Source organism: Galeopterus variegatus, unplaced genomic scaffold (assembly GCF_000696425.1).
Source record: "Galeopterus variegatus unplaced genomic scaffold, G_variegatus-3.0.2 Scaffold3880, whole genome shotgun sequence".
NCBI classification, from domain to species: Eukaryota; Metazoa; Chordata; class Mammalia; order Dermoptera; family Cynocephalidae; genus Galeopterus; species Galeopterus variegatus.
Window position 1 is genome coordinate 145172 of NW_007729991.1, and position 25852 is coordinate 171023.

General features: G+C 33.4%; 1 protein-coding gene across 1 annotated transcript in view; it reads right to left on the reverse strand.

Annotated features, from left to right (window-relative positions):
• Positions 1-6125: 6125 nt before the first annotated feature.
• The window catches only part of GABRG1 (gamma-aminobutyric acid (GABA) A receptor, gamma 1), a 53666-nt gene continuing 33939 nt past the window's right edge, over positions 6126-25852 (reverse strand). Inside the window, exons 5-8 of the mRNA XM_008586212.1 lie at positions 23153-23290; positions 22870-23022; positions 16836-17047; positions 6126-7944 (exon numbers count right to left, since the gene is read on the reverse strand). Of these exons, the coding sequence (XP_008584434.1) occupies positions 7675-7944; positions 16836-17047; positions 22870-23022; positions 23153-23290 (773 nt within the window). The 3' untranslated portion in view covers positions 6126-7674. The remainder of the gene's footprint in view (positions 7945-16835; positions 17048-22869; positions 23023-23152; positions 23291-25852) is intronic.

Sequence of the window (25852 nt, forward strand, 5' to 3'; positions counted from 1 at the left end):
TTCCAAATCTTCTCCTCCTGCTTCTGCTCTGTGTAGCAGAAAACTGTCCTGTATGGGTTAGATCTACGGTCCCCTTGCCCTTTGGCCTTCAGTAGGCAGAAGAGCAGAGAGAGGAAGGAAGTGATGTCACTGGGGTATTTGTTCCACAGGTTGCTTCCAGGCGGGTTGCCACTAGCTGCCCAAGTCCTTGGGCTGATGGAAGTGTGACCTTCATCAGGTGTCCTTTTGCCCACAGCTATTTCTTTATAGCTCCCTACAACTACCCCATCCCCTTTGGTCCTTTGTCCCCATCTCCTCTTTCTGTAATTAGTTTCAGGATTCTGAAGGATCCTTGGAGGCATTTCCAAATTCTTTCTTATGCTTTTATAAAGTGTCCTTTTATTAAATCCTCCTCAAATTACTCCATTTGAATATTCCATTGTTCTCCTTCTGGGACCATGACTTAAAAACATAAAAATCACCGTTGAATGAGATTAGGGCTTTTTTTGCTTTTCTCACTCATCCTTCAGAAGACAAAGTCAGGGATGATGAGAGGGATTAAGCATGTGGTATAAATGGTTTGAATTATTTTATGATATGCTATAAAACCTGGGGTTTACATTGTAAGCACAGAATTAATAAGCAAAAGGCTTGAGGTTGATGTGTGTAATGTTATGTAGGCCACTCAAGCTCTTTGGCTCACAGTTTTCTTGTCAAAAAGAGAGCTTAATATTGATCTGTCATATTCCATAGGCTTTGCTAATGATCATCTAAGATCATTAATAAAAAAAGTTTGTATATTAAAGCAATATGCTAATATTAGTTATTAATATTAATGCAAAGAGAGGTTTTCAATGTTTCAACTTTTTACTGTTAGTAATTTTTTGAAAAGACAAGCCAGAAGGAATTGGAATTTTAGCACAGCGATTTGAAGATAAGAAGTTAAAAAATTAAAAATTAAAAGAACAAATGTTAGTATGAGATGTAAGAAATTTTAGTAGTGACATGAATCAATATTCAGATATTTGATTTATAGTAAATACAGAGTATATCATCACTAAAACTACACAGTATTATCTTAAAGAAACTCTTGTATTTTATTCAGTGTGCTATTTTTAACAAACTACTCTTTGTGATTATTTAAAGTGTAAATTTTAATCATTGAAATGCAAATACTGAAATGCAGAGAGAAAGCACATGAGTAATGTGCAAGGTGAATTAAATATTTATTCCAATAAAATTATTCATAAAGGGCTGCTTGAATTTTAGCACTATGAAAAATATAGTTAAAAGAAAAATTTTATGTTGGCACAAAAAATGTAATGAGGAAACATACTTTATGCTATCTAAAGGGGAAAAATTATTAAAATTGGTATTTGCATTTATCACTTTATTTAAATTTAAGCATCTTGTGTCAATTTTGGGGGTAACAAAAACCTTCTTTCTAACCTACTTTATCTACTTCAAATAACACTCAAATCATAATGAAGCAGCATATATTTTCATTAATGAAACAAATTTACAACAATTTTCTACAGATTCAGAAAAAGAGGGCATATCTTTGATTAATGTCTCTTTGAGGGAAGTCAAGAGTCTGAACTACAGCAGAAAAAATTAATTGCATTACTTCATATAAGACTCTCTTCAACCAAGATCTTTTTCTTTTAAAGTTTTAAAAATAAATTAGGAAATGCATTTTTTGAATGTGGTGCTTTTTAATGAGCATAGTAAAATTATTCTGAAAAAGGCTTTGGCAAACTTTTTCTGTAATATTCCAGAGAGTAAATATTTAAGCTTTATGGGCCATTTGATTTCTGTTGCAACTACTCAATTCTGTCATTATTACAAAAAAGCAGCCGTAGACTATATGTAAATGAATGGGTATGGTTGTATTCCAATAATCACTGCTGTGGCCATAGTTTGCCAGACCCTTTTCTAAAAAGTCAATGATCTGTATTTTGATTAAATATCAGGAGTAATTTTTAGTACATATTTAAAATGTTCCAGCTGAAATAAAATCCACTGGAAACAAGTAAGGGATACAAGGATAATGCTATTATGCTATTACTGAATAATATACTGTTCTTGTGTTTTAAATAGGCTGAAGTGGGTCGTTTTGTAAGTCCCTACTTCTCCTTTGAGAAGCAAGCATGTTCTAGTGTTGGATATGTGCAATCAATCATTTTCCATCCGAGTCTGTGTAATTGAAAGATAAGTACCCTTACAGTTAGAGGTACCTAAATTTAATTTTAGGTTACAGGTATAAGGGCTTGCAGAACGTATCTACTATACTGAGTCTCGGTTTTACCATTTGTTGCTTTGAAGACTAAATTATTTATATATAGTGCATTTAAAGCTCCAGACACATAGCAGGTACTCAAGAAACAGTAAGTACTTTCCCACTCTCTTCAAATTTTTATAAAAATAGCATATCTGTTATTTTAAACCTGAAGGAAGAATCACAGACTTTTTCTTCAATACTGCACTGTGGTGGCAGGAAGAGAGAGCTTGGAGGGTGAAGCGGAAGACAGTTTCTTTCCTGATTTTCTGGCTTTTAAATTTTTTTTTTCATTCTTTCCTCAAGTGAAAGAAGACATTGTCATAACACATGGAATTCGGAATGGTCTGAGGATTAATCCTAGCTAATATATATTGCTCTTACTGACTCACCTGGAGAAGAATATCTCGCAGTTCAGAATAAGACAAAATCACAAATTATTAGAATAATCTAGAAATTCACAGTCTTAGCTGCAAAAATCATGCATAAACATTAATTTTCTTTACTTAACCTTTTATAGTTTGATTATTTTTCAAAACTCTCTATCAAGGAGAAAGTCTTAAATTAATTTTCTTAAGTGAAAAAATGTGAAACAACATTGATCAGAAATTAACTTCAATGCTAAATTCATGATCACATACTCCAAAGCAATAAAGGGGCATATCTGTATGAAAACTATCAAAAAAGACACATTTCAGGAGAAGTTAACATTATTTCATAACAACTTACTGGGCTGATTTTACACCGTGGAGGTACAGAATACTTTGAAAAATTGAGATACCTTTTCCACATACTTAACAAATGATCCTGAAAAGGACAAGACAGAAGCCAAACAGAAACCATTATAATTACAAGCCATAAAATTTTATTATGCAAAGTGACTGCATACACTTAATGGATGCAAATAACTGTTACCACAGTGATTTATAATGACCCCAACTATTTTCATTTAGATAAATGATGTGTTAAAATTTTGTTAATTAGCCCTTTCTGCTTAACTGCATTCTGGTTATATAGTCTTTACTATTTACAGATTCAAAGGATCCCGGTATGGTACCTTTCACTGTCTAACAATAAAAACCCATTTGTTTATTCTGAGACAAGTATTTCAGAAATTGTCTGAGGTTCAGAAATCAACTTCCTGGATTTGTCTGGTCTCACAGTGACCTATCTCTATCCACAGATCTCCTTTCTTCCATTCTTTGTTCAAATATATGTTATATATATTTCCATTAGAAAAATAAAAGAGGTTATTTGAAGAGAAAGCCTTTATAATGAGGAACAGATTTTTTGAAAATAATAATAAGCTGGACAGATCACCTTATGTTTTACACTTCAGGAGATTATTCTTTTTTTCATTCCTAATGTGGGAAAAACATTCATCAATAGGAAGAGGAAGCATTTGGTTAAAACAAGATTGTAATATATCCAGAATTACCTCGTAGTGTTTGAGTGTCTATTTACAAGTATCATTCAATACAGGACACTCCTCCCCAACCCCCACCCACCATGTCTCTCAGGTAAGGTTGCCTATTAATCAAAGCTTAATCTCTGCTACTTTTCTTTCTTATTCAGGCTCCCTTCTCCCCCTCCTCACTGAAGACTCCTGTCATCAGAATATGTCATCATAGGGGATGTCTTCATCCCCTCTCACCTCCTATGTTACAGAAGCTTCCTAACTGGCTTTTCTTACTTCAAACATCATACATCAATAAGATGAAACTTCTGCAGTTTTAATAATGGCTTTTTTGTACTCAAGTATCTCTATGAAGCCTTCATGTATTTACAGTATCGCCTATCCTCCTGAAGTTTGCGTTTGTGCCTTTCCACCATAGGGATCAGTCTCTCTCTAGACTCACTTTGATTGTCTCTATATGAATCCTACCCTCCAACTAAAATGGGATCTTCATTTGTGCCCATGTTTTTTTGGGGGGAGTTATTCAAGCTATTTATTCATCTGAAAATTGTGATCTCTATTTCCCTCACCTATTGACGTATTGCATCCTCAAGCTCCCATCTCTAAACACATATCCTCCATTAAACCTTCCCAGAGTTATTTATTCTCCCTCCCCTAAATTGTATAATTAATCCTCTTACCTTTCTAATTATATTATATGTTCCTTGAAGGTTCATCTTTATTTTCACTATTGTATCTAGAACAGAACTTTGTACAAATAAAGGGCTGCATAAATATCTGAATTAGGTTACCTCACTTCCAAAATGCAAACATAAAAAGGAATTGACCTTACATTTACTAGAGCAACTGTATGATTAGTGTTTGGAACTTCTATTCGGGATGTTTTTGATAAAGACTTTGAAATGGTTTTTGAACTTTAGAGTGGCCTGTCAAGGCCTTCCTAGAAGTAAAAAGAATAATAAAGGGTGACAAAAAAAACCATAATACCTAATATGCTTGGCCTTCATATGGTGTGATGCCATATGAAGAGCTGAATCTGCCATACGAGGAGCTGAATAAATCTGATATAAAGAAAAATAACTTGGTCAGAAATTATTTTTGGAAGGTTTCTAGTGGAACAAATGAGAAATAATTAAATGTCTATTGGGTCACTTAAACTCCAGTACTAAGAGCAATGAAATAATTGTGAATGTGTTATCTTGCTGCAGGAAATTTTGCAAGAATGGAAGTAGGCACTGTTAGAGAAGTTTGATAATTTTGTGTATGTAGTTATTCATTTGTTTTGTGTTTATTCAGTTACTGGTTATTCATTTAAATTTTACTCAAACAAATCATCTTATCTAAATCTCCTTTCTTGTATAAAGAACAGGAAGCATTATGTCACAACAAGTTGTCTTGAAATGCAATTTCACGTTTACAGTTATGGACCCCTTGGCGTGAGAGTACTATCAGCCATTTGTTTTTCAGAGCTGAATCATCAGCAAGAATGCAGCCCTCAATTATGTCCTTGTTCTTAGCGAAAAATTGAATCTATCTTCTGACTATATATCGCTGTCAGAATACAGGAACACACTAAAGGAAAAAAAACAAACCCTGATGATTGTCTCTATGTTTACACACACTTACTGTGCCTTAGTGTAAAGCTGATCAGTTTTAAAATTCCTTAATAAAACCTGCCTTAAACTTATAATAAAATGCATCCAATGAATTGTCTAATTCCTACTTATATCAAAACTTTATATTTAATTAGATTTACTGGGGAATTTTTCTCTTTCTCTACTGAATTCTCAGGAAATCTAAGTACTTTTCTTTCCCCCAGAAAGCACTTGGGATTACAGGAATTAATTTCAAGTGAGCCTAATTTTGTTCATGAAATCCAAGAATAAATAAAATATTACTATGCCATTGTAAATCCATGAGAATAAAACTGCGCCAATCACATTTTTCATTTTCAGAACTTCTAGATCCTGGTCACATAGTAAGAGGATGGGTCTATATAAAGTCATATTTTTCCAAATGTTCCTAAATTCTTTTGCTCCAGTTATCCTCCCCATCCTTTGTATTTACTTTTTTGGTCTATATTAGTTTTAAAAATATTTAAAGTGTGTAGGAAATAGATGTCCCAGTGATTCCATTAAATTAAGACATAACTCACCTAGAGGAAGAGGATTTTTTAAAAATTATTTTTCAAAATGGTAAAACTACTACTTGAAAGGAGAAAGAAACAGAAGTTGGACTGCATCAATATTGAAAATAAGCTCTATTTCATTTTTTGTAAAGAGAGATTAAATGCATTAATTTTACCTTTTCATTCTTATTTTTAGAAATGAGATTTGTACATCTCTCTTTCTGATATGCATATTTAAATAAAACTGCTCAAAATACCACTGGCTTTGAAAACAAAGTGCTTATTCTGATGATATATACAAGAAATGTATATAGAAAAGCATCTTTCATGTTTTTATCAATTTTATTTCCACCTGTAAATATTGCCAACATTTAATGCCAAATGAATGAAACACCAATGAGAAAATCAAGGATATTTATGTCAAACATTTTTAAGTATTTTAAAATATAGTCATGCTCAGATGCACTTGAAAGAGTCTCAAAATCAAAACCGCCCTATGATTATGGGAAGGCTATAGCTGAAAACATGGAAATAGCCTTAATACATTTTAGTGAAGTATTTTATTCTTCATGAGTACTTCATTTTTTATTTATCCCTAAATGAATGTTCACCTTAACAATATCCATCAATACTCAGTGTTATAGAGATGAATACAAGAATCATCTGTAAATGAATATATAAATGGCCAAAGTTTAATTTGACTCTCCATCCAAAAAAAAAAAAAAAAAAGCAGCATAGGTGAATATTGGGCATAATTGTTCAATTCATGCTTATTTTTCAGAGGTTGTAGGCAAAGTGAAAAAATTCAGATTTAGCTGAGATACACAAAATGAAAAATATTTAGATTAAAGAGAAAAAAAAATAGCACATATTTAAGACCATATCCTCAATTTCACCTGCAATTAATTTGTCAGATAATTCTTTAACCATAATGAGTAAATACAAATACTGTTCCTCAATACTTTTGTTAATTTAAGAACTACAACACTCTCACAGAACACTAAAAAAAAAAAAAAAGATTATTTCTTTCTGCATTTAAATTCATTGTTGATAGATTTTACCATTTCAATTTTAACCTCTTTATACTTCATAAGTGCTATGAGGCAGAGAATAAAATGGTTAAATGTAACATTTTTCTTGATTTAAAATAAATGACTTTGGTGGTTTCCATCCAAGTTTGCAAATCACCCACATAGTTTCTAAATTTAATTGGAGTTCTATTTAATATTGTGTCAGAAAATGTATTGGATTAAAATACAGGTAAAATTTGGCCTTTTCATAAGTCTTCTGTAATTGATAAATAATTTAAAAATAAGTTAATCTCTTGTTGGGAGTAAAACTTCTTGGAAATAAATCCAAGGAATTCATGGTTTTATGTTTTTAACTAACTGCATTCCAAACAGGGCATACAAATAAAAAGCAAGAAGAAAAAACAAATTAACAATCTGTTCTAGGCAAAAAATTGTTACATAAATATTAGGTAGTAGTCTCCCATTACAAACAATGATCGATTATATTTAAACAAAATATGTATTAGAATTATTCCATGTTTAATATATGAATCATAGAACTCATAATAAATTCAAAATCTTGATAGAATATAAGTAAATTTTTAAAAATTAAAGTAAAATTATATAATAGTATTCTAACGTACTGGATTTTGCCACTAATCATTTTCATATAAATTTAAGTAAATGAATCTAAAAGCTGCTACTTTACTTACCTATGAAGGCCTTAAAATAGTTACAATACTATTCACATTTTCACCATTCGTTTCTCTGCATTTTAAATATAAACTTCATGTTACTGAAGTACAAAAGATTATATTGGATGTAGTCAGACTTCTTATGATTTTTGCCTACTGAGTAGCATTTATAAGTAAAGATAGCCAACCCAATAAACCAGATTGAACAGGGCAAAAGCTGTTGGGAAAAATATTCGTGAATAGGAGTCAATTTTGGCAATGCGTATGTGTATCCTTCCTTCCCTCCAAGATCCTGTTCTGCAGTCTTCAAAGCAACAGAAGAAGCTGGCACAATCCTTGCCCTCCAAACACTGATACCCATAATCATCTTCTCCTTGCAGCACAGAAATGCTATTCATTGGAATCAGAGTAGATCCAGGATGAAGACCAGAGGACATCTGAATAAAATAATAAATGAGTTTTTCAGACAAAAAAGGTAGCAGAAAGAAAGATAAATTTGTCTCATCAAGGCAAACTCTAGGAGGCTATGTGCAATAAACATAATCATGATTCCCAAAAGTTAAGTCGTTTCAATTCTAACGTGTTTTTATATAATAAATTACTTGTAACACAATATTGTTTACCTTTCAAAGAAATGCTCCTGAAAAATAAAATATATTTTATATGTTCAGAAAGTTGATCCACTAAAATAATGTCAACCATGAATCTGATTGTAAAAGGAAAATAAACTGTGTATTTCTATGTTATTTTACACTAAAAATTTGCAATGCCATAAATATGTATATTATATATTATGTATTTATCTTTGTAATAATGACAATAAATAGTAAAGAAATCATTTTGATAATGCAAAAGATTTGAGAAACTTTGGATGGACAAAAAAGATATGAGGTTTGTAGTAGTGAATAATCTCAAGATACCATATTTAAGAGAGAGGATGTGCAGGAGTTAGAAACTCAGATTTGGGAACAAATGATGTTCAAAATTCTGCTCACTCTACCAAGGTAGCTATCATCATAGCTGAAATCTAATTTTTGTGACAGCTGTAATGAATAAATTTTATAAGTTATGTAAAATGATTAGAGTTCTATCTTTCCCAGTAATGAAAGCTAACATTATTATCAGGATTATTCAGGATGCCTATCAAATTAACTTTTAATGAAACCCTGTTCTGAATTATACTGGAAAAGTAGAAAGAACTTTAAAAAGTATTATAAATCAGTCAAGGCCAGAATACTTTGGAACAATAAGGCAAGCACTTCAGTGTCAGACAAACTTGGGCTGAATTTCTAGCTTTGTCCAGTAGAGTTGTGTAAACTTGAACAGGAAATGCGACTGCTCATTTGTCTCTGTCTTCGGCTGTACAAAAGTCATAATAACAACACTGTGCATCTGTTTGATGATTAAATGAGATGGTGCACATAAAGCACCAAGCAAATTATCTGAATCATAGCAAGTATTCAAATGTCAGTAGGTAATATTTGTTGTTGTTGTTACTGTTATTGTCATTATCAATTCCTGATGAGAATATATCACTATCTACGGTAAAACAAATGCTAAACAAAACAAACATACAATTATAATAAAAAAAAAAACCTGAACCTCATCAAAAATGTAACTGAAAAAAAAATGAATGAATCCTTGAATAAAGTGGCAGGTAAAATATGAATGAAGACTGCAGTTTTAGTAATTCTTTATCCCTCAGAACTTCTACATGTATCATGGGTTATCTTAAGATGTAAATCTCACAACATGTTATAACTGTATTATGATCAAAACACTAAATACCAGAATATTACCTTAATTTGATTATCACATATTTTATACATGTATTAATACATCAACTGTACTCCATAAAAATGTAAAATTACTATAAGTTGATTAAGTATAAATGAATAAATTTAATAAAAATACAACACTGAGCTTGTAAGATGGTTTTATTCTGATATTAAATTCTTTCTAATGTAAATGTTAATAAAATGTTTTTATCCCAAACTAAAAACAAACAAACAAAAAATCTAAAAGCCATGAAAATAAAATATTTTATGGGACAGAGTTTGAAAATTAAACACATAAAATAAGAATTTCTTGAAATTTGGACCTGTATTCAAACCCATTTTATTTCTTAAAAGAAACATATAATGTAAGCCACTAGATATTAAAAATTCAGTAGATGCAAAAAGAAGCAAATAATCACATTCAGTGATATTTTAAGAAGATAAAAAGCATTATGCAGGTCACGATATCCATAATAGAAAAATAATGTGCAGCTTGAAGATAAGGAGCAATACCCTAATCACAAATAAATTCATGACTACACTTGCTTAGACATATCATAAAAAGCAGAGGCAGTCTATTATTAAATGTTAATGACAGATTTTTAAAAAATAACACTTGGGGATACTTGACTAGACTTCTAAATTTTAGTGCAGCACTAAAATTATGTGGAAAAAAAAGAGAAGAAAAGGAAAAAGACAGATGTTCATCTCCTTGTCACTTAATACTTAAATAGCATGTGTTCATATGTGAATCAGAATGAAAAATGATTAAAATACATTTATTAGTTTGTAATTTTAAGGTTATTCAACAGAAAAGACATTCTATGTATTATTCAGTGCTTCCAAGAATGGAAATGCACTGTGTTTGTCAGAAGATATCAGTTGTGCATGAGAGAGATGATCAAACAGTAAAGTGCACAAAAGTGGAGAAAATCTGCAAGTGGTTCATCTAAAAAACAGACTGATCTCTGGTAGCCAATAACATGGAGAACTTCTACTGCAGTAACATTTTAAATTGACAATATTCATCCCTCTGTGCTTTGCTTATTTCACTCAACAGAAGTTTCTCCAGGCTCATCCATGTCACTGCAAATGGGAGAATTTTTCATTTTTCATGGCATAGTAGTATTCCATGGTGTATATATACCACAGTTTCCTTAGCCAATCATCCACTGATACACATTTAGGTTGGTTCCATATCTTGGCTATTGTGAACAGAGATATGATGAACATGGGAGTGCAGGTATCCCTTCGACATGATGATTTCCATTCCTCTGGGTATATACCCAGTAGTGGGATTGCTGGATTGTGTGGAAGATCTACCTGTAGTTGTCTGAGAAACCTCCATACTCTTTTCCATAGTGGCTGTACTAATTTACAGTCCCACCAACAGTGCAGGAGTGTTCCCTTCTCTCCACATCCTCACCAGCATTTGTTATTCTGTCTTTTTTATTATAGCCAGTCTAACTGGGGTGAGATGATATCTCAATGTGGTTTTAATTTGAATTTCCCTGATGACTAGTGATGTTCAGCATTTTTTCATGTACCTGTTGCTATTCGTATGTCTTCCTCTGAAAAATGTCTATTCAGCTCCTTTGCCCATTTTTTTATTGGGTTATTTGTTTTTTACTGTGTAATTGCTTGAGTTCCTTGTATATTATGGATATTAATCCCTTGTCGGATGCTTAGTTAGCAAAAATTGTCTCCCACTCTGTAGGTTGTCATTTCACTCTGTTGAGTGTTTCCTCTGCTGTATAGAAGGTTTTTAGTTTGATATAGTCCCATTTGTTTATTTTTTCTTTTGTTACTTGTGCTTTTGGGCTTGAGGAGAGAAAGAAGGAAGGAAAGAAAGACTACAGTGAGGCATTGGACTTGCAGAGGGAGAGAACATACTCAGGGATACAAAGTGGAGTTGGGAAAGAAAGATGGGAAGGGTGGTCAGGGACAATTGCAGGAACAGGGGATATAATAACAATTTGTGGTAATGGGCATGCTGCCAGTATGGATCTGGCCATCACATCTTAGGCATGAGTGGTGACAATTTGCTCTGTACCCCCTGAATATTCATAACCAATAACGTGTGTGTGTGTGTGTGTGTGTGTTTAAAGGGCATTCATATTTCTTCAGTTAATAATGTAAAAAAGACTGCACAGATATGGTTAAATTTCCTCAACCCTTAGGTCTTTAGGGATGGACTGAATGTCTGCTTACAAAAGTATCTCAAATTTGATGGGGTGCATGTTGAAAAATAAAGTTTATATCTTAAAAAAAATTGATAATATTCCAGTTTCTGGCTGTTCCCCTCCCCCAAACAAAACAAATTTATAAATTGAAAGACTCTACACATCAATTAATGATGAATGTGAACAAAAGTAAACTTTTTACATGCCGAGAAAAAGAGCCAAAGACCTGATATAATATTAATAAAATTAAATATTATTGACACAAGGATTTCTGGCCTGAAAACCATTGAAAGATTAATCAGAAGAATACATACATTCCAATCCTTATTTATCTAAGTGCAAATACACTTATAATTATTCAAGTATAGCCTTTGCTGTCCCCCAAAATAGATTACTATTTTTAAAATTAGGGGTTTTTTTTAAATGAGCGTTTTCCTCAATGACTAATATGTTCTCTTTCAGCTATCATAGCCTATGGTGCTTTCGGTAGGAAGAAATATGAAGGAGTGTTATTTAGAAGCTAAAGTATAAAAAGAGCTATCTGTGGTGGTATCTATACCCCTCCAGAGGAGCATAATATGACCATTGTCACAACTGATGATAAACAGTTACTCTGACACTTGAAAGTATCCCACTATCCACTGACTTCTTATAATGATTTAAGTAGTCTTCTTGCTGTATTTCACATTTCACCATTATCATATAGTCCTTCCTGGGAGCTTTGCCAAATGCCATTACATGAAAGAATCTTTATAATTTGTGAAACTGTGGATTGACACAGCTTTACATTATTCTGATACTCTGAAAGGTAGGCAACTGTTTATTCATATAGATATGCACCGCCTGAAAAGAAGATCTGTCTTTGCAAAGAAGGGACAGCAGGGTGGAGATTGGGGACCAAAAAAACACATTATGTTTACCCCGATACTTTGGGTCCTGTTTCACTAATATATTACTTCTTGAACTACTGCAAGAGTATCCAAATTTATCCACCTGCCTCACTCTATGCTATTTCTAACTATCTTTCAAATTTGTAGATAGAAATATGGCACTCTGTTTAAAAATGTTCATGACTTACCAGTGATGTGGCAAGATGAAATCTAAATTCATAGCATGGTAGTGGAGACTTTGCACAACGTTGCCATGAACCACTTTTCTATCCTCAACATGGGTTATTTTCTTTCCTAAGCTTCCTATTTTCTAGACCAATGCTGTCCAATAAAACTCGTTCTGGGCTGTCCAATATGGTAGCCATTAGTCACATGTGGATATTGAGCACTTAAAATGTGATTAGTGCTACAAAGATACTGAAATTTAAATTTTATTTAATTTTAGTTAATTTAAATCAACCTAGCTATACATGGATAGTGGCTACTGAATTGGACAACACAGCTTGGGACATATACTAGTCTACTTTGTGTTCTCATATGTAAGCCTCAACTCAGCTGACATGGTTCCTTCTGTCTTAAATGTTTTTCCTAATTAATTTTCCTGAAAATTGCAACTTATTCTTCAAAGAATTACCTCAATGATGTCACATATTCTCTGAAATTTTCTCTGCCAAACTTTCTTTGCAAAAATTGGTTTACATGCTTTTTGAATGAATTATTTTCACTTAAAATGAAAGGAAGCCTCCCCACTCCACCATGACCCACATTGACATAAGCATCTTCCAAACACCATGTGCCTACAAAATCAGTGCTTCACAGAACATATTACATGGTGTCTCAAGATTTCCTTGGATGCTAGGCATACGCCACATAGGTAGAACTTGGTGGTATCTGTCTATTTATACAAAAACAGTCTTACAAAAATATATTTTATGTTTTCATATAAAAAATATTCTACTAAAAAAAACATGATAGGGCCGGCCTTGTGGCTCACTCAAGAGAGTGTGGCACTGGTAGCGCCGAGGCTGTGGGTTCGGATCCTATATAGGGATGGCCGGTGTGCTCTCTGGCTGAGTGTGGTGCGGATGACACCGTGCCGAGGGTTGCAATCCCCCTACCAGTAAAAAAAACAAAAAAAACCCACCATGATAAACTACTCATCTAATTGTTAATTCCCTCACAGCCTATTTGTTTACTTTTGATTTTTATATTAGAATGTCGTTTACATTGTATTTTATTATCTCATGTTTGAAATTCTAACGTATTTTTCCACACCTATATTTAAAGATCCCTGAAAGCAAAGAGCACATTCTATCTCTTTTTGTCTCCAAAGTGCCTTGCCCATAGTTGGTGAAATAAATTTCTCTTATTTTACATTTTAGCTGAATTGAGAGCCTAAAAATAAGTAAGGTCTATCCTCAAATGGGTACACCAGGCCCCTGATGTAGATATAACATGGTTTCTTATATTCTATGGGCTGAACGTTCAAGTTTCAACATGAACTACTCTTAGATTTTCTTGAAGATAAATGTTGACACAAATACACCTGAATCAATTATTAATGAGTGGTGATAAAAATAATATATTGGATGGGAACACAAATCAAGTTGAAATGTCATTAACATTCAATGACAAAAAAAGAAAAAGAAATATGGAAATAGGGGAAAGGGGAAGAAAGGAAGGAAGAGAGGGAATAAAAAGGAAGAAAAGAAGGCAGGAGGGAGGGAAAAAGGAAAGAAGGAAGGAAAGACAGATGAAAGAAAGAGACAGAAAGATTGAAAGACAGATAAAAAAGAACGACAAAAGAAAAAAGAGATGAAGACAGAAAGAAAGAAAGTCTAATATTTCCTGTGGAGAGTAAGGGAGAAAGCATCCTTATTATGTTTTTCTTAGAGGATTCATTGATGCTAAAATCTATTGTGTTCAAATATCATCTCTTCCTAAAGAAAACAAGTCAGGGTATTCTGGGATTCTCAGTTAGGCAGTCAAAGAGATGTCAAGAGGGATTTTAGTTTTGCTTAATAATCGACATGTTGACCTTTTAGTGACTCTATCCTCGCCCAACTATTGCTATAAAAAAAATTAGGGGGAAAAAAAGGTGAGGGGGGAATGCTGAACTTCAAACTACTCAGAATTTTGAGCGTATTAAGGAAAATGGGGAAATGGAAAGAAAAAGAAAGAGGAAGGGGGGGTAGAAAATCACAACTATTTAAAACAGGCATAATGTCAAAATGCTGCAAGGTCTCTGGGTCGTGGTTGCACATTTGATTGTCCTGTTTGGAATAGAAGAAACAGATTCCACAAAGGCCTTAAATTGAGAATTTGACACAACAGCAATCAGAGCTATCTATTCTTTAATGAAAGTACTCCCTGATTTACCTGATTAGCAAAAGCATCTGGCTGAACACTGAACCAGGCAGGCAGTCAGATTTTATTAATGATCCTGGTTTTTCACTCATAATGTTATTTAGTACTGAAAGAGCTCATAAAGCATGTAACTGAATGAAGAAAAAAAGACTATAGAATGTCATTTTGGGATGGCTATAAAAAAATACTTTTGGCACTCTGGTAGTCAATTATCATGTCAATTAAGTGTTGCTATTTGCCATTTAGTGCTTCAAAGCTATCACTGAAATTTTATTCTGCGTTTTTCCATCTTTAGTATTTTGCATTCTGGGCTTGATGCTAAATTTTAAAGACTCAACATATAGATTTTTTTTCTTAAATAACTATTCTAGAACAGCGCCTTGAATATGGAAGTTCTTAATAAATAGGTAGTGAATGAAGGACTTAATGACATCATAATTTTAAAGTTTGCACTCCAATGTTTCTGCTCTACTGAAAAAGTAACATCTGGAACTGTGGTTGAGAGTGCATGATCTGAGTCAAACTGACTGACTAAAGCCCTAGAGTAGACACTATTTGGAAGTGTGTCTTTACATAATATAGTAATAGTTCCTACATTATATGTCCTTGGAATGTAATTGGAGATGGTCCATTAACTGACTTTAATGTTAGTTAATTTTATTTTAAACATTTCCAATCAAAATATATAGAAGTAAAAATTTCAAGGTATTAATTCATCATAACTATGGATAGTAAATGATGAAATGGGAAATCCAGAGAGGATGCTTGGCTTTGATTAAAGGAAAACAATGAAAACCCTTCATTTTTCTTTACCTAAAAATTTAGCAGTTGATATTAAATTTGACATCACTTCCCATTGATGATTTGTCCATTCAGGGGCCACAATAAGTACCGTGGATAAGCTGAAATGATGTCAAGTTGAGAAAGTCACAAGCTAATTCTACAATGCAAGTTCTCAAATTTGTACTGCCAGCAATGTGCTCTTATTTCTTGGAATATTTTGAGATTCTGAAAGCAAAATATATCAGGGTTTGGCCTTTGAAATATAATACGAAAATTAAAATATGAAAGTATGGCAACGTTTTATAAAGAAGCTAATGAAAAAATAGGGGAAGGGAAAACTTCATGGCTCATTATATACACACTATGGTAGACTTATAAGCTTGCCACCCATGCATAGCTATTTTATACAGTTCTCATTTATTTTAGTATTTTGGAACAAATCTACTTTGAAAAAAAATTACTGGAGTCAGCGATGAAGTATCTTTTTACTCATATTGGTGAATAAATGTTTACTTTTCTGAGTCCAGTGAGAACAGGCAGTATAAAGAAAGAGTTACAAGCTTGAGCTCTGGCACCAAAAAAGATCTGGGTCTGAGTCTTGGATCTGTCACTTACTAAGGCTGTCCTTGTGCAAATCAATGAACTTGTACTTACAGGGTTGCTCTGAGTGTAAGTGAAATCATGCATGTAAAATGGTCAGAGAAGTATCTGGAACACTCAATAAGTGTTAGATATTGCTTTCTGGCTTTTAAAATAGCTCATAAAAAGAAAGAGTAGTCAATCATCCAATTCTTTAGTATAGTAGAATCAGTAGAATTAATTTTAACATATAAATTTGATACAGTGTAAGTTGAAGTAGATAATCTGAATGAAAAGGGAGAATAAGGTAGTACAGATATACAAAAACCAAGAACTTTACAGCTGTGACTTTCAAACACAGGTAGATGCTAACATTAAAGATAAATCTTTATCTCTAAAAGTAAATTAATTTTGTGGGTAACTTATCATTAGAAACCCAAATCCTAACACAAAAAATAGAATAAAAGAGAAATCTTAAATAATGTTTAGGTACAAAAAAAGTACCAATTGTGAAAAATTTCATAGCATAAGAAAACATTATTTACACTGATGATCCAATAGGGGATACTAGGGAAGTATAAATACATTTTTCTTGGCAGGCAATGTTAGGTACTCCAGTTTCACCTTACTTTTATTTATCTTTTGTCATGATGCCCTCAGCATCCCCATTACTCTAAGCAAATATAACACAAATACTCAAAACAGTATCCCCATGTAAGTTAGGGTTAGAGGTTTTTTTGTAACATACCGAGGATTTGTTTTTTAGCTTTCTTTCCTTAGTAGGTTTTCCTTTTTTGTTGCTGGTAAAATAATGCAAGGTTCCATATTCCATCAAGGCTGCAAAAACGAAAATGAAACAAACAGAAACAAAGAGATCCATTGCAGTCACATAAGACACCTTAGGTAAAGACTTTCTGGCAATTGTACTCAGAGTTGTCATAGTCAGAACTGTAGTGATACCTGTGGAGAGAGGAAAAAAAAATAGAAGTTGAAAAATAACAGACTACTTTTATTCTTCCAACTATTTAGCAATATTGTAAATAGAAATAAACAGTGAAAACAAAAGGATATGATTAGTAATGATTTACACAAAGAATTACTGGTAACCATAGCTACATTAGGCTCAATTCACTCTGTGTTTATGTGAATTTTTTTTTTTTTTTTTTTTTGTCTTTTTTTGTCTTTTTTTGTCTTTTTCCGTGTCCAGCAACGGATCGCAACCCTCAGTGTTGCCCCCGTACCGGACCGGGGACCGGCAACGGGATTGCAACCCTCGGTGTTGCTCCCGCGCCTCGCCCAGCCAGTGAGCAGGAACCGGTCTGTATGTGGGATCCGAACCCTCGGGCGGGAGTGCCGCCACGCTTCCCAAGCGGCGCACTATCCAGTGCGCCACCGGGCCGGCCCTTGAATTTTAATCATTTAAATTACCATGGACAGCAAGTTGACCCCCATACCCATCCTTTCTTCCTCCATAGTAACAGAATAACTAATTGTTTGTGGTTTCCTGGAAGAAAAACTTTATTTGCCACCTTCTCTACGGCTGTGTGAGGCCACAGGCTAAGATCTAGCCAAGAGAAACTAATTCAAGAATGTAAGCAGTGTCCAAAAGGTGGTATTTAAGAGTGGCGAGTGCCTTTCTTTCCCTCCTCCACATTGCAGTCTGTTGGAATGCAGCTAGAGCACCAGCAACCATCTGAGACCATTAGATAACTTGGGAATTAAAATTACCCACAGCACGGTAGAAACCTGAATCCTGCATACGGCAGTGCATCATATCACCTAGGACTACCTACCTTTGGACTTTCACACGAGAAACAAACTCTTCCATCTAATTGAACCAACAGTGATTTGAGGTTTTCTGCCATACACGGTTAAAATGAATCCAAACTAATATAGCGTTTTCTTATATGATAACTTGAATTAAGCCTATTTTTTAATCTCAAAGTTTAAACGAGAGGAGATCAAATGTTCACATCGCAAAGAAGTGATTAAGTTTTGCAATGATGAATATGCTAATAAACCTGATTTGATCATAATACATTGCATACACATATTGGGATATAATTCTGTACTCCATAAATATGTATAATCAATATGTTTCTATTAAAACATGTTTAAAAAAAGAATACAGGCATAATTATATAAAAGAAATATTTTAAAAGTCGATTTTAAAATATTTTAAAAGTCCAGTATATTTTTAAGAATTCAGCATGTATAATTAGGATATCCCCTAGAGCCCCACTCCTGTGCGTGTATTTGGAAGTGTCTGTCTCCCTTTACCCACTGGCATTCTTGTGGTCCTTACCACTGTTAATCTTAGGTACCTGAAATCACAGAGGTAAAAATGGTCCCATGAGTGGAGCTATTTACTCTTTTAAAAGAACTACATAAGGCTGGCCTGGTGGCGCACTGCTACAGTGCGCCGCTTGGGAGCACGGAGGCGCTCCCACCTAGGGTTCGGATCCCATGTGGAGACCGGTTCCTGCTCACTGGCTGAGTGAGGTTCGGATGCGACACCGAGGGTTGTGATCCCGTTGCCAGTCCTGGTCCGGTACGGGCGCGACACTGAGGGTTGCGATCTGTTGCCGGTCACGAAAAAAAAAAAAAAGGAAAAAAAAAAAATTCCTGTTTACAGTATCATTTTGCACACTCTCCAGAAATAAAACAAATAGGGGTTGGCTATCCAAAGATAAATCTTGGCTCGAGCTGTGTCCAAAGCCTCACAAGCACTTTGAATTAGGTGAGTAACCATTTCCTGGGGTAAGGGAAAGGTAATCAAAATGGAAGAGGGATTTGGAGGAAAAAGGATGCAAGGAAACCATGCCCACGTGCCCGGTTAGCAATTTCCGCGATTTTTCCACATATGGAGACACTATAGTTTCCTTCCTCTCTCCTCCTCCTCTCCTTTTTCTTTTTAAATATTGATTCTTGGGCCCTCCAGGCATTCAATGTCTGCTAAAGAGATGGATGAGATAGAGTGGCAACATCTATAATAATTTTAAAAAGTAGAATGGGGTTGCAGCAACAGTCTCTCTAGTATGGTGAAGGCAACAGCCACCTCTTTCCCTCATGTCTCCATTTAAACATGCCCTGACAATTCCTCTCACATGCCCATCTTTTAAGTTTCATCATTTCTTAGGATTAAAAAATATATATATATGACATAGTTGTGAAGAGTTTGGAATCATGATGGCAAATTTAGTTTAGGTTCAATCTCTGACTCCTCCACTTATTAACTCTGTGAATTTAAGGAAGTTTCCCAAATCCTCTGTGCCTCTCATCTAAAAAACTGACATGATAATATCTTGCTTGGCACTTGTAATAAATATGTTCAAAAGGTACCTAATTTACTTTTATGTTCTTAAAGTGTAGATTTCATTTGCTAATTTTACGTCCTTCTTCCTGTCTAATATTAGCATTTTAAAACTATAGTTCCCCTCTAAGCAGTGCTTTAGCTGCATCCCACAAATATCTCTATGTCAAGTTTTAATAAAATTCAGTTTGAAATATTTTCTAATTTCTCTTTGATTCTTAATTGACCCAGGGATTATATAAAATATGACTTTTTAAAAATTTCCAAATATGTGAAGCCATTATTATTTATAGTATTTTTATTAATTTTTAACTTTCATTTTTGTCAGAAACTATACCCTGGAAAACCTAGTACTTTTAACCTTATTGAGATCTTGGTTAATGTTCCGTACAACTTGAAAATATTGTGTATTCTGAAGTTAGGTGTAGTATTCCGTAAACACCAATCAGGTTAAGTAATTCATATGATAATTATCATTCAATGAATCACAATTTCATTTAGATTTGCTACATCCTAATTGATATTTGTGTATTTCTAACAATGAATGAGAAAAGGTTGTTAAAAAATATGTCCAATTATGATTGCAGATCTATTTCTCCCATTATTCCTGACAGTTTTTGCTTCAATTATTTCGAAACCACAACTGTATATAAAATGCTTTGTATATAGTAAGTGTTAAATAACTTCAATGAATGCAAGTCTCCCCTTTCCCTCAATTTCCACACTTTTTAAGGGTAAAACTTATTAAATCACAATGTTCCCATAATCAGACAAAGGTAGATTTCAGAAACTATTCCTGGCTTCCACAATAACGTCCCATTCCTTCTTAGAAAATGTTAAAGCCAATGTGTGGTTTGGTTTTATTATCAATGATCTCGTTACAGTTTAATTTATTAAAATACTATTACATTTCTGTTTCATAAGAAAAGGAAAACTACAGTAGAGCTTAGCTTCCAAACATTTATTTCTTCAGTTTAGTAATTATGATCACAACGGTTAGCCTGAGAAGAACATGGCGGATTTCCTATAAAATACCTCTGAGCCCATGATAATAAGAAAACATTTGGGATATTAAGAAGTTAAGAAGAAAGCATTTTAGATATCATTGCTATTCCTTCCATGTGTTGCCCTGCTCAAGAACTTATAATTGTCTCCCATCAGATTTGGAATAAATTTCAAAGTCCTTACAATGATCCACAAAGATTTATATGATGTAACCACTGGCCACTTTTCCAATCTCATTTTTTACCATTATTCAGTCAGCTCTAGCCACAGTTGTCTTTTTTTTTTCCTTTTTGTCTTTTTTACTGACCGGTAACGGGATCGCAACCCTTGGTGTTGCGCCCGCACCGCGCTGAGCCAGTGAACGGGAACCGGTCTCCACATGGGATCCGAACCCTCGGCGGGAGTGCCGCCACACTCCCAAGCAGCGCACTCTCCAGTGCACCACCGGGCCAGCCCCACAGTTGTCTTTCTGAATCTGGGATGGTGGGGAGGTGCCACTTCAGAACTTGTGGTTCTGCCTGCCTTAACTACCTTGATGGCCACATGATTCATTAGGCCACTGCTCATATGCCACCTCCTTAGAGAGATCTATCCCGACTCTACAATATAAAATAACAAACACTATATCCACCCATATACTCTATCATTCTCTAACCATTTATTTTGCTTTCTCTTCAAAGCCCTATCACTCACTGAAATTTTGTTATATGCTTTTTATATTTGGACATTACTTGTTTTCCCCACTAAAATATAAACATCGTGAACATGAACATTTTATAACTTTGTTCACTGATAACACTGCAGCACTAAGAACACTGCCTGTTTTATAAAAATCATTTGATAAAAGTTTGTTAAAATGTAATGTTGGAAAAATAAGCTCAAGAAATTGTCCTTTAATGATATGTGTATGCATGTATGTATACTTTAAAGAAACTTGATTGTCAAAATATATAGGGCTCGCAATTATAAGAGGTATTCTTCAGGCTATATTTGGTTGTACTTGTCTTTACAATTGATATGCTAATATTTAAAAAATATGATTCATACAAAATTTCAATTCCACAATTAGCTTTTCTTTCATGACACTCTAGCACATGGATTTTATACAAATCCAGTGGTAGAAATAATCCATTAAAATTCTCTTTGGAAAAAAATATGGAACAAAAAAATAAAAATACAATGTTTAAGTTATACTCATAGTAGCATACAAGGAAACTAAAATGATTATACATCTTGAAACATAAAATAATTTGAAATAACTAAAGGAAACAAAATCCAGAAATGAGAGGATTTTGTCCACTAGCTTTGCCAACACCTCCATTTACTCCCAAGCAAACTGCATATCCAAGTATAGAGCTAGGTGCCTCAAGCTTTACTGTTGCTACTTTTATGTGATCTGCATTTTAATAAATTCATTAAATGGAACTATTTACCAGCTATCATAGAAACCATATGAAAACGTTTTTTGCTTGAAAATACAAACGCTCTCAACTTTCTTTAGGCTTTTTAAGGCGTACTTATCAACAGAGTGATTTATGTCTTACACTAATCTTGGGAATTAATCAATAGATTGACACTTTTTTATGTATCAACACATGAATGTAGGTTATCACTTTCTTTTAAAAAATGTATGGGAATTAAACACATTTTCTTGTATGATTTGATTATTGCAATAGATTATTATAGAAAGAGAGAAAAAGTCTATTTTATCAAGTATGAATTACAAATTAGCCTTTTAATCAATGCTATTGTGCAGGCAACTCTCAAATATTCACAGAATAATTACACATTTTGTGTATTACTGAAGCCAGGGAGCTTTGTGTTCCTTTCAGCTACCAGTCCTTTGGAACAGCTGGCTGTTCTTTAGCAACATTACAAGAGGTGAGGATTTCAAAGCCGACTAAACATACGCTATTTTACTAGCCAACTACAATATAAAATAAAATCTTGATGAAAAGTGATTGAAAATATTCACCAAAATAAGATGTAGAGATTTTGTATGAGTTTCATATACTAATTATTATTATTTTTTTTTTTTGACCAGTAAGGGGATTTTAACCCTTGACTTTCTGTTGTCAGCACCACACTGTCCCAGGTGAGCCAACCAGCCATCCCTATATGGAGATCCGAACCGACAGCCTTGGTGTTATCAGCACCACACTCTCCCAAGTGAGCCATGGGCTGGCCCTTTATATACTAATTCTTGCTGTGTATCTAAGCCCTTAACCTCCATTAGCAGAAAAAAATTTTTTTCTGAAATTTCAAGTTATTCACAAGTCTATTTTCTTCTTGTTTTTTACATATTCTTTTAAACATGGTATTGTACTACAGTTTCTGTCAATTTGTGCAATCTAGAGGAATATTATATGTGTATGTATAATATATGCAACTATAAAATTTTATCACACTAAAATGTGTTTTTGTTAAATACTATGACAGTATAGTGTAATATTACATGTCATACCCAGTGATGTTCTTGCAGGGACTGCATCTTTATTGATCCAAAAAGACACCCAAGAAAGAACAACTGTCAGAATGCATGGGATGTAGGTCTGAATAGTGAAATATCCCATTCGTCTGCTCAGGTCAAAAAAAATTGTCATGATAATATAATCCCCTGGAAAAAGAAAAATATGTTTTATTTTAGGTATAAAATGTAAAAAAGTATAGATTCCAATCAATATACTTAAATACAAATGCCATTCAACACTAGCATCATTCACTGATTGTGTTTTCTCCTTCCTTACCAGAGATTGTGTGAGAGATTTCAGTTGAGTTCCTTAACCCTACAAATGCAAACTGATATAATCTCCAGTATTTAGGATCAGCCACTTCTACAGAGGGCTTTTTCCACTTATATTCAATTTCATTTTTCGGGTATCCATCTAGAAAAAAAATTAAAATAAAAAATATATAGATTAGCAAGATCCAAATATGTTACCATTGCAATACCAACATAACCCAAAGACAAACTCTTGGACTTTCTTCCTCATTTTTATTATAGGATATGCCAAATATAGAAAACACTGCACAAAACAGATATGTATAGTTTAAAGAATAATCATACAATGATTAAATAATGATAAGCCATGTAGTCCAGTTAAATGAAGAAGTAGAAACTTGCTAGCATTCAGGAAAGTCCCTGTGTTCCCCCAACATAAAATTCCCCTTCCATCTAGACGTAATGACTATCCTGATTTCCAAGATAATTATCCCCTTGATTTTTATTATAGATTTTTGATATGCATCTCTGAAAAATACAGCTTAGTTTGGGTTATCAACTTCATTTGATTGTTGTCATACCTAATGTATTATTTTGCATCTTCTAATATATTGTGATAGTCATAATACTATTGTATGTAGCTGAATTTGTTCCATGATAAAAATGTACCAAAATTTATTTATCCATTTTACTGTTGTAGACACTTGTAATGTTTCCTGTTGGGTATTATTAATTTGTTGCTAGTAACACTATTGTACATTAACAACACTATTGTACATTATTGTACATGCCCCCATATATATATATATGTATGTATGTGCAAGGTTTCTCTGGTATATATACTTAGGTATGGAATAGCTGGGTCATGAGTTACACATAATTTCAATTTTATGAGATGGCACAAGTATTTTTTTCCATAGAGAGTATGCCAACATGTTCTCTTACCAGACAATGTGAACATTCATATAGATCCATATTCTTATTAATCATTATATGGACAATCTTCATCTTTTACTGGTTAGTGAAATGTGTTTTATTTCACATTTTCTGGATTACTAATAAAACATTTATATGTTTATTAGATTCTTGTGTTTCTTCTTTGGGGAACTGCTTGTTCAATTACACATTATTTTATTGGATTTTTCCTTTTTTCCTGTCTTTTTGTATGAATTCTTCATATATTCTGAATACTAAACATTTGATAGTTATTTGTGTTGAAATGTTTTTTGTCTACTCTATGGTTGTCTAGAATGAAGGTGTGTTTTATCAAAAAGGATATGTTTTTTCTTTCTGCCACATGTCAACACGCTTTTTGGACCAACCAAGTGAAGGAAATTTGGGCTAAAAATCCATTTGAGGGTAGGTTTGTGATTAGATCCTCTCAAGAACAAGTATTTTACCCTGATGTGCTGATTTCAGAGGCACATTTCCTTTTAGCCCTTAGTGGTTGTGTGTGTGTGTGTGTGTGTGTGTGTGTCTGTGTGTCTGTGTGTGTGTGTGTGTGTGGAGAGAGCACTTCTTCATGTGACTCTAAGTGTCCAGACTTTTGTATACCAGCTTTATGTAGAAGTCTCATGTTCTATAAGACTTCCACTCCACAAGGCTGTCAAAACCAAACCTTGAAGTTAATCTTGTTTTGCAAATGTCCTCAGGTTACAATTGGTTGCAAACCTACCTTTCTGGCTTCAACTTTACAGAAACAGAATTTGCTAATCAACTTTTAAAATTTCCATAATAGAATATCATTTTGAACCAGGATCCCTTATCAGCCATATAATTGAAATAGCTGTTATCTCTGCCAACCTATTTAAGAATCTGTTTTCTCTTTCCTTTTCTCCATTTCTTTCTGTTGCTCTCTAGGGCTCTAATCGTCTTGCTTTTCCATAGTTCCTTTTTTTATTTTTATTGTAGAGGCAATACAGTATAGATGTGTGGGCACAAATAAACACAGTTAGCTAGATACATAGCCACTCTGAGCCTCATGATATTGACTTTTAAAACTGGGGCTGTAATGAATTCCTCTACACATATTTGTTGTAAAATATTTGGTGTAGAAGGCTTAATTCTCTTCTGGACCTGTAGAGAATGCCTGAAAATAGGTATGATTATTATATTTGTTATTGGCAACCAATCGCATTCACAAAGACAGATTATTAATTCCCAATAACGATAATCAAAGCCAAAGAGATGTCACACTAAGACTGAGGAATGGCATCTAAAGGAAAGTACAATAAATACTACATTCTTCAAGTATTTGCATTACTCCTGAAGTATTCCTATTAATCAAGGCTTTTTGTGATTTGGCTGTTCTATTTATTAAGAAGTTAATGTTTGAAAACCAAAGCAGTGAGATTTGAGATCATTAATGTAAAAGGATGTTTTAATGAGGCAAAAATCTTTAAGAAAATTCAAGAGAATCACTAGAGAATCAAAAGAGAATAAAGGGCAACGAGAAATATCAGAGGATTTAGTAAGTGAAGAAGCATGTTGACCCTTATGAATAAATAGTTTTATTACACTCTACTGAAAATAAATTCTAGTGTATAATATATGAAAACCAATCAAATTTCAAAAGAGCGAAATAACACAATTTGTGGATATAAGCAATAACATTTTTAAAAATTTACATGTTTTTAAGACTTGTTTAATTATATGTTACCTAGAAAAATATTTTATAAAAACATATGTAAGGATAAATACATTAGTAAATATGAAATACAATTAA